This window comes from Rhinopithecus bieti, unplaced genomic scaffold (assembly GCF_001698545.2).
Source record: "Rhinopithecus bieti isolate Rb0 unplaced genomic scaffold, ASM169854v2 scaffold_44965, whole genome shotgun sequence".
Lineage (NCBI taxonomy): Eukaryota > Metazoa > Chordata > Mammalia > Primates > Cercopithecidae > Rhinopithecus > Rhinopithecus bieti.
Genome location: NW_016818013.1, coordinates 182280 through 192436, shown reverse-complemented (window position 1 = coordinate 192436; position 10157 = coordinate 182280). Strand labels below are relative to the sequence as shown.

Here is a 10157-nt window from a genome sequence, read left to right as displayed (position 1 = left end):
AGCAGGTGGAATACACTAAACAAGCTGAATGCCTGGCAAGGAACGCACAAACGTGCCACCTGCTCTCCCCAGCGGTGACCACAGGAGCCCCTGAGGCTACCATGCAACCCGCCTCTAGACCAGTGTCATCCCAAAGTGTGGGGTCCCCAGCCAGCGGCATTAGTGTCATCCCGGAACTTGTTAGAAATACACGTTCTTGAGCCCCACCCAGACCTACTGAATCAGATTCCTGCCCAGCAGTCTGTGTTTGGCAGATCCACTCGGTGCTCTCTGGCAGGCTGCAGCTGGAGAACAGCTCATTCATTCTCCTCTTGGGCGCTTTCACACTTTCTCTTCTGCCTTCAATACCAGCACCTCTGCCTCCTCCATCCTCAGGCAGCAGATGCTGCTGCACTGGCGCCTACTTCACTGAGAACTGAAGCTTGGAGGCAGCGCCCACCGCTCCCACCCCGCCCCTGCGCCCACCGGTGTCTGTTCACCCACAGTGGTGTAGGCGCTCCTGTCGGATCCCTAGTCCTGGGGCACTGGCCGCCAGGCCCTTGCCTTCTTGGAGAGTCACTCCAGCACTCCCACTGTGTCCTGTGTTACATCACCTCTTCTTTCCAACTGCCCATTATATCGTTCCCATCAAATTACGAACATCCTGTTATTTTTCTGAACTTAAAGTTTTTCTTGACCCTATTTTGCTCACCAGCTGTGACTCTCTTTGTCCTACCTTTTGCAACGAAACTCCTGTCAAGTGCTACCTGTGCTGCTGAGGAGTTCACTGCGGCCCTCCACACTGACTCCAATGGCTAGTGCTTGGCCTCTGACACAGGTGACCCCTCCCTTCTCCACGCACGGCTTCCAGGTAAACAGACTCTTGCCTCCCCACCTCAGTGACTGCTCCTTCTCCTCTTCTCTGCAGCTGTGGCCCAGGGCTGCATCCTGGTTCCCTTCCCTCTCTCGTCCCCCTCACTTCCCTGGTAACCTCATCAGGTCTCCTGCCTTTAAATAATATCGATAAGCAAACAACTCCAAAGTGACACCTTCATCACAGACTTCCCTCCAAACTCCAGACTTGCCCGCCTCTAATAAACCACCTCCAACTCAATGTGCGTACAACCTGGTTCCATCTCAGCCTGTCCCTCCCAGCCCAGCCTCCGTGCCTCAGCCTCTGGCGCCCTGCCAGGTGTCTGGACACTGTGCCCAAGCCATAGCTGACAACTCTCTTACTCTGCCCCTGACTGCCAGGAAGTCCTGCTGGCTCCAGCTCAAGATCCTTCTAGATTCTGACTCCGCTCACCACCCGCACCTGTGGAGCCACGGCCGTTTCCCTCCTGGACCCCCTGCCTGGGTCCCTGCTCCTGCCCATGTTCCTACAGTGATCCCTTTACAACATGGGCTAGATAATGCCTTCCTTTGCTCACAGCCCTCCAGAGCTTTCTGTTTCACCCATGGTCAGAGCCAAACTCCTAACCTAAGAATGGCCTTCGAGGCCTCTGTGCCTTCTCCAAGGCCTGCGATTCTGCAGCGAGTGAGAAGTGCTTCCCTGGGGCCTCTGCCTGGCCTGCTCTGTATGAGGCTCCCTGTCCACACTTACTCACCTGCCAGCCTCTTCACTTTCTCTGAGTGTTGACTTTAGTGTCACAGTTACCGTTCTGTTTGAAAGAGCCTTCTGTGTACCTCCCACCATCAGTCTCTCTGATCCCGCTTACTTTATCTTTTTTCCGTATCATTTATTACCTTATAACATATAAGAAAATGTGCACACTTATGTGTACTGTCTGTCTCGCACTGCTAGACTGCAGACCCATTCAGGTGAGGGCCTTCGCCTGTTTTCTTCACTGATGGATTCCAAGTGCTTCCATAGTGTCTGGTGCTGAGTAAACACTTACTCAGCTGGATACATTAACTAGTTGGATCAATTAACATCCTCAGAGAGCTAAGACACCAAAACCAAGAAATACAAATAAGGGCCGGGTGCGGTGGCTCACACCTGTAATCCCAGCACTTTGGGAGGCCGAGGTGGGTGGATCACCTGAGTTCAAGACCAGCCTGGCCAACATGGTGGAACCCTGTCTCTACTAAAAATACAAAAAATTAGCTGGGTGAGGTTGGGGGCACCTGTAATCCCAGCTACTTGGGCGGCTGAGGCATAAGAATCACTTGAACCTGGGAGGCAGAGGCTACAGTGAGCTGAGATCACACCACTCCACTGCATTCCAGCCTGGGCAACAAGGTAGAAAGCCCGTCTCCAAAAAAAATAAAATAAAATAAAAAAATAAACAGGATACTATATAAAATATACACTGAAATGAAAAATAAATTCCAGAAAAGAAAAAAGAAGTGAAACATTCGATAGAAGGACTGGAAGATAAAGTTGAAATCTCTCAGAAAGTTAAGTAAAAAGACAAAGGGGTGTAAAACAGAAGAAAGAAAATCAGGAATTATATTAAGAGGTTTAACATCCAAATAACCGATGTTCAAGTAAAAGAGACAAGGACAGAGGGTGGGGGCATTAAAGAAATAACTCAAGAAAATGTCCTAGAATTGAAAGACATGAACTTACAGATTGGAAGGGCCTATTAAGAACCAGGACTAGGCCTATTATCAGATGAAGAAAATCCTACAACCTGCAAAGCAAGATCAAATACAAAGAAACAAGAATCCCAATGGCTATGAAATCCCCACAGGCAGCAATGGGAGGTTTAGGACAGCAGAGCAATGCCTTGGGATATCAGCAGGAAAGTGATAACCCGTCAAGAATCCTATAAGCAGCCAAACTATGACTTCAGTGTCAGAGCAGGTGAAAGACATCTTTCTGGCACACAAGGACTCAAGATAAGTTCCTCAGCTGCCGTGAGGGAGCAGGCACTGCAGATGCTCGTGGCCCTCCTTACAGCTACCAGGCGGCCTCCGTGAGGGCTCCTTGGGAGCCAGGCCACCTCTGGCTTGTCAAGAGGGTGTGTGTAGGTCACCCTCTCTTGTCCTGGGGATCACACCTAGTTTCCAGCAGCCAAGCACAGTGTTTGGTAACTTCCTTGCCACCTTCATTAGGAATGGTCTGAAAGCCTGGCCTTGTCAGTTCTTGGAACTTTGGGAATGCTTATACACTTACAGGTGAATGTGACATTATGCCGCTCGGGACACATGTTTTTCTCCTATGGGCAATACCCTAAGAGTGGGGTAAGATCCTTATCAACATGTGAGCAGCAGCGCATCTGCTGGATGATCCTATGAAAGACACAAGTTACTCTTGTACAGTAATGAGGAAGGTGGAGAGGGCCACAGAACCAGGGAAAGCTCCCTGGGGCGCCCAAGAAAACACCAGAGCAGCTGAGACCCTGGTCTCCCTGAATTCCTGGATTTTGAATAAGCCTGAAACTGCGGCTTAGGACATCTTTGCTCCTGCAGCATCTTTTCCTCTTGAAGGACCCTGGGGCAGTTACCAACGCACTTATGCATGCACACACGCACACACACACACATGCACGACACACACGCATGCACAACTGTCTGAAAGCCCGGGGCTGCCAGGCAGAGCACTGACACGGGGTTGTGATGAGGCATGAGACTTTGAAGCAGGACAGATCTGTGTTTCCCTCCACAAGGCAGGCAGGCGAGCCTACTTCCTCACATGAAAGCCAATCGCCAGCACCTTCACCTGCCCCATCAGAGCACTTGCGTGGGCTGGAGGCTTTTCCCATTTGTCATTTTATTTAAATCCTCCCACCAACCAAGTAAGACAGATATTACCATTGTCCCAATTTTACAGAGAAGAAACGGAGGCTCAAGAAATCACTTGCCCAAGTTTCCACAGGGAGCAGGTGAGCTCAGAGGCGAACACAAGCTCCCAGGCTCCAGAGTCTCTGCTCTTAACACACACCACCCTGGCTTGGCTGTAAAATGTAAATATGTATTTATTACTTTCTTTGTAGACCATATACTCCTTGACAACAGGGACTACCACCTTCACCTTCATGCCCACCAGGTGTCACACTGCAAGGCCGAGCTGACCCCCACTTTCCTTTGGTCCACCTCCTGCTGTTATCTAGAAGAGGCATACAACATCCTTCACCTGGAAGCTAGCTGTCCTCACCTCACTGCAGAGGAACACTCCGGGGTTCTTCTGAGGGAGGCACCCTGAGTCTGAGCTCAGCTCGAGGCTTCTACTGTGCCGCAGAGGTTCCTCAGGCCTAATGTGATGCTGATTGAGGACAGGAGCCAGGGTGGTTTTTCATCATTCCACTCGCAGCACTCAGCACAATGCCTGGCACAGTGCTGATGCTCTGTAAGCATTTGCTGAGTGGAAGAAAATCGAGCCTCCCACCTCCAGACGAGAGAGGGAGCTGGGGACAGTGAGATTTGTGAAGCTGACTGATCTCAGGATAGCCCCAGGCATCTGAGAGTCCCTGCACCTCGGCCTGCAGGGAGCTGCAGTCTGGGTAAAACAGGATCATAAAGGAGCCCCGCCTCTGACAGGAGACAATGGATGGAATAGCCTTCCAGAAGCCCACCAGCCGGCTCACTCAGGGCTGCATGCTGTGCTGCGTGGACCACCACTTCCCATGCCCACAGCCATGTACTGGGAAGCAGAGAAGAGGCTGACAGGCACCAGGGCCTTGGTCACGATGGACTTGACACTGATGTGGAAAAGTCAGAACCTGCTGGCAGCGTCTTCCACCACAAGAGGGGTCTTCCTAAATGCGACGGCACCTCCTGATCCAATCCTGCGGCCATGTCCACCTCCCACAGCACCCCCAGCTCTATGCTTTGAAGCCCGGCTGGCCCACACACATTCTTTACCTCCCAACCTGACACTTCAACTTTTTCAGGTCACACACCGCTTTGAAGCACTAATGAAAACTGGGAACTGTCTCTCCAGGTCAGTAATCATGTGCACACAGAATTCTGCATGCAATGTAGTGGGCTTATGCCTCCTGAGGACCACCAACGGTCCCATCCACATCACACATCCAGCCTGTCACCAAACTATGAGGCTCACGAAAGGTAGGGCCATAGAAGCCGCAGCACAGAGCCTGGGTGGGAGTGGAGATGGTTTGTAAAGATGTCTTAGGGAACCTGGACTTTAAACTTGGACTATTGTTTTTGTAAATTTAGCAAATGAAGCAACAGATGTGAAAACTGCCTAGTAATACTAAGTTAAAAAGCAGTTTCAATTCCGACAAACAGCTGTAGGGTCCCTCCCCACCTAGAAGGCCGCGGGGGAGTAGACACGACAGGGCCAGAGGAAGCAGCCCTACATGGTCCGTCCTGCTTTTCTGTTCACTAGCCATGTGCTCACGGGCACGTCGCAGAGCCCTCCGGGGTTTCCGTGGCTTTCCTCCTGCATCAAGCACCCAGGGAAGAGGGAGTGGGCGCACCATGAGCAGCACCTGGGTCTGACCCGACTGTCCCACGCATGGGCTGTGAGACGCTGGGCAAATCCAGCAGTGTCTCTACTGTGAGAAAGTGGTATTTACAACAGTCTCCCTTCCCAGAGCTGCTGTGAAAACAAAGGGCCCATCACAAGGAGGGAGCTCGATAGATGCAGCTCTTCTTACCCAGGGTTCCAAAGGTCTTGTTGGAATCAAAAAGAATGCACGTATAGACACCTGCAACTAGGGCCGGGCACAGTTGCTGACACCTGTAATCTCAGCACTTTGGGAGGCTGAGGCGGGTGGATCTCCTGAGGTCAGGAGTTTGAGGCCAGCCTGGCCGATATAGTGAAACCCCATCTCTACTAAAAATACAGAATTAGCCAGGCATGGTGGCTTGCACCTGTAATCCTAGCTACTCGGGAAGCTGAGGCAGGAGAATCGCTTGAACCTGGGAGGTGGAGGCTGCAGCGAGCCAAGATCGCACCATTGCACTCCAGCCTGGGCAACAAGAGCGAAACTCAGTCTTGAAAAAAGAAAGAAAGAAAAAGAGACCTGCAACTAGAACATCGTAACGCAAGCAACTGCCTTTTGTTTTGTTTTTTGTTTTTGTTTTTTTGAGATGGAGTCTCATTCTGTCTCCAGGCTGGAGTGCAGTGGTGTGATCTCAGCTCAGTGCAACCTCCAACCTCCACCTCCTGGGTTCATGTGATTCTCCTGCCTCAGCGTCTCCAGTAGCTGAGACTACAGTGGCTGCCACCATGCCCAGGTAATTTTTATATTTTTAGTAGAGACGGGTTTCACCATGTTGGCCAGGATGGTCTCGATCTCTTGATCTCGTGATCTGCCCACCTCGGCCTCCCAAAGTGCTGAGATTACAGACATGAGCAATCAGGCCCAGCCACAACTGTCACGTTTTTAAGTGAAGAATCCAACCTTTGGAACAGTTGCCATTGCTCCTAACCAATGTCACTCTCAAACACGGAGAAATGATGATTCCACAGGTCAACACCACAGAACTGGCTTTTACTAACAAAACCAAAGAACCTCAAACACTTTTTGTGGACATCAAATTCCTTCCTTCATATTTTAAAATGACATTATGTATGTACGTATTTTTAAAATTCAGACACATTTTAGAGAACACAATTGTGAACACAAATCCAAGAAATGAATGAGATGTACTGAAGTCTGATTCAAAAACTTCCCTTAAACTGACTTCTGTCAATCCTCTGTCCTGTGAAGTAAGTCCCGTTTCTCCTTTGCCTGCAGGGACTGAGCTGGAATTACTGTCACACTGCTGTGACAGACTGTGACAGACTGCACATGTGACAGACATGAGGCAGGGGTTAATGCAGAGTCACAGAACAGCACCTCTGTTGACATCTAGTGGGTAAGCAGGAAGGTGTCAACCCAGGTGGCTTTTTAAAAAATCTGTAAATAAAATCTCCTCCTTTATTCCACAGATTTTAAAATCTTTCCCTCAGTTGTTAGAAAGACTAACAGTATTTTTCAAACATGTGTGTGGATGGACTCACCTGGGGAGACACCTGGATCCTAGGCCACCTTTGTGGCTGCTCTGCAGATGCCTGCCTGCACCAGCTGCCTCCTCCTCTGAGAGGGCCGCCCTGGAGAGCACCGTGCTGACTGTGTTGCCCACTTGCTTCCCTTGGGAAACAGGGAGGCAGGACCTCTACCGAGTGCTGTGATGTCTTATGTTTTGATGAGGTGGGTGGGGAGGATGGGAACAATGCTATTTGGATGTGATTGGACATCCTGTGAGGTCTTCTGCAAAGCAGCTGTCCTCAGCTCGTTGATGACAGCATCCTGCCTGCAGGTGTGGGCTGCTGGACTGCCTGCAAAGCCCATCAGCGGGTCCAGGAGGTCAGGTAAAATAGGATCAGGATCAGTTCTATTCACAGAAGTCGTCAATCTAACATGAAAGAAAATAATCATGACTCAGGAGCAAGGGTGTCTGCAGCAAAGAGACTCTCCAGGCATCGTTTAGAAGCTGAATGTCACACATTTAGGGTGCCAGCTCCACACATAATCACACAAGTAAAAAGGAGGCTTTTCTCCTAAACTGACATTCTTTTTTTCCTTTCTGAGAGGTGTGGACACTGGGGCTGGGAAATGCTCAGGCTGCCCCCTGCAGAGGAGGACTGGGCTGTTAAGAGAGTCCACTTGTCTTTCATGACACAAGCCTTAGCTCACAAGACGAGAAGTCCTTAGTCCCAGACCACCTGTTCCATGATGACAGAAACCCTTCTAAAAACTGAAATCTATGTGACAGAATGAATGAAGGTAGGCTAACCCAAATTACTGCTCACATTGTTTTAAATAAAAGTCACACAAATACCATAATGATGTTGGTTAGAACATTATGTTTCTCATATCTATAAATGAGGGCTAGTACTTATCACCCAAAAGTAGACAAAAAATATGAAATGCATTCATTCCAAATTTAGACTTTGATAACTTTCCAAAGGTTGAAATAAGTTTAATTGCAGGGACATGAGTCCAGCTGAGTGACTTTCTGTTCATCTGTAATAACCCATCTGGAACTGTATTTACTCTTCTTAGAACAGTAACTTATAACGTTGATAAACTGAGGTGGAGCCTGTTTTAGTAACATACACCTGGATAAATGTTCTGGAACTGCCAGTGCTTAGTCACTGCTGCCTACAGTGTGGCCACCAAAGGCTTCTTGGGAAAGCTCCCTTTGGGTCCAGAAGTCTCACCCTCAAAGCTCCAGCTGCCCTGGACCCTACACAAAGCACCTGAAGCTCTGCTGGGAATGGGGCCCTGACGGAGCCGTAATGCACCCTGAGGCTTCTTTAAAATATGAAGGTGAGTGCAAAATCCAAACAGGAAGCATTCAGCTGTGCCCTCCCAAACCATTCCAGCATGCCCCTGCGGAACTGCTGCTCCTATCCGTCCTTGGAGTGGTGGTTCCCTCATACTCATCTGGAAGGTGCCACAGAAAAAGGCTAACAATGTATTATCACTAGGACAGACCCTAGATAATCTTTCTGATATACCAGATAGACATCACCTGTTCCCTCATTTGTCAATATGGAAGAAACCCCGCTTTATACATTTTATACAGAAAAGTGGACACTGCCATACATTCATGCGTGGTCAGCTCTGAGCCCCCAGGAATAGAAGGGCCTTCCATTTAAAACAACTTACACCTGGATACAACAAACACCAAGAAACATGCAAACACTACAGAGAATCTGTATGTGAAGAAGTCATAGTTTATACTGATGAAGGTGCCGTTAATGTTGACGGATGGCTTCGATCACTCATGCTCTAACAGAGGGGCCTGTGATGGTGTCTGTTTCTCTTTCAGGATTCCCAGTTGTTTCTGTGTCAGGCACTAAGCAATCTGGTGGCTTTTGTTCCAAACGGGTATTTTAGTTGTCTTTTTGCACCTTTTAATCCCTCTTCGAAGAGTCAAGTTCAAATGCTGGAAACCGTGATGTCTCTGGTCCCAGGACATCGGAGAGAAAGTGAATAGCGCCAGCCATGCCTGCAACGTAAAATGAGCCGCCTCTTAGGAATGGCACAAGGGTAGTGTCTAAGACAGTGACTTTTAATCATTTCCCTTACCAGGGGCTGCAAGCATGTGGGAAAGGTGCTGAGGACTCTAAAGATGACTTCATTAAAAAACAAAAATATCCTTATATTTAGCACCCAGCAGGTAATATAATAATACCAGCTTTCCTCACGGTCTTATATTTTAAAAATTGGTTATTGGGCTTTAATCTTATATCTTGAAACTTTAAGGTGACATCACAGAATCGCTATGGAACTTATGGATGCTACTAATTACGATATTCCTACACATGGAGCTTCCCCTCTAGAACCTGTATATGCTCAAAGTTGCTTTTACATCTTCTTGATATTTGAAGAATGTTATTTTTAACAAATCTCAATTTGGTCAAAATCCCCACCCCAAATCACTGCAGTAATTAAGCAGCGGGTTTTCAACTAGACTCACAGCAGCATAGGAAGGGTATGGGATGGGGAAGGTGCTAGTAGCCCACCAAGGCCTCCAGGTCTCCTGTCCCCACTCAAATCAGAACAATTCCTCCCTTATTAGGTTTTTGTTTACAGTTTTTCTTTTGATATAAAATTCACGTACAATGAAACACACAAATCCAAAGTGTACTTCTCTGAGGGTTTGTCAAATGCATATATACCTGTGCAAAAGAAACCCGATTAAGACCTGGAATATTTCCATCACCCCAGAAGTTCCAAGTGCCCCTCTCCAGTCCCTCCCGTCCCTGTGGTCCCCGCCAGGGGTAACCGGCAGCCTGGTCTTGGTCCACCAGGGATTACTTCTGCCTGCTTTGGCACTCTTAGGAGCATGGCCACAGTGTATAGCCCTTGCATCTGGTTCCTTTGTCAGGGTTCCTGCAGTTCATTCATGTTCTGTGCATGTTCATAGTTGGCCCCGTCATACTGCTGAACAGCACATTGCAGACCGTTGCCCCATTTTTCCTACTGAAGGTCATCCGGGGTGTTCCCAGCCTTCTCTGTAAGTTTGTTTAAAGAAAGGGTTCCAGAAACTTATTTAAAAAATCAGAAAACCACTGACCTAGGAGTGCCCATGAGAAGTAAACAGGGACCCATAACGAGCATAGGAGGCCCCACAGCAGGCCCTGCAGGGACGAGCCTAGCTTTCCTGCTCAGGTGTGTGAGCAGCAGATCCAATGGGTGGCGCGCTCCAGCAGGAGTGAGCTCCTCCAGAAGAGGTGCCAGGTGCCAGGGAGCCCTCCCAGTGGCTCT

The 10157-nt window shown here is 48.9% G+C and overlaps 1 protein-coding gene across 1 annotated transcript in view; it reads right to left on the bottom strand.

Annotated features, from left to right (window-relative positions):
• Positions 1-6362: 6362 nt before the first annotated feature.
• The window catches only part of LANCL2 (LanC like glutathione S-transferase 2), a 71633-nt gene continuing 67838 nt past the window's right edge, over positions 6363-10157 (bottom strand). The window contains exon 9 of the mRNA XM_017856537.1: positions 6363-8895. Within this exon, the coding sequence (XP_017712026.1) occupies positions 8801-8895 (95 nt within the window). The 3' untranslated portion in view covers positions 6363-8800. The remainder of the gene's footprint in view (positions 8896-10157) is intronic.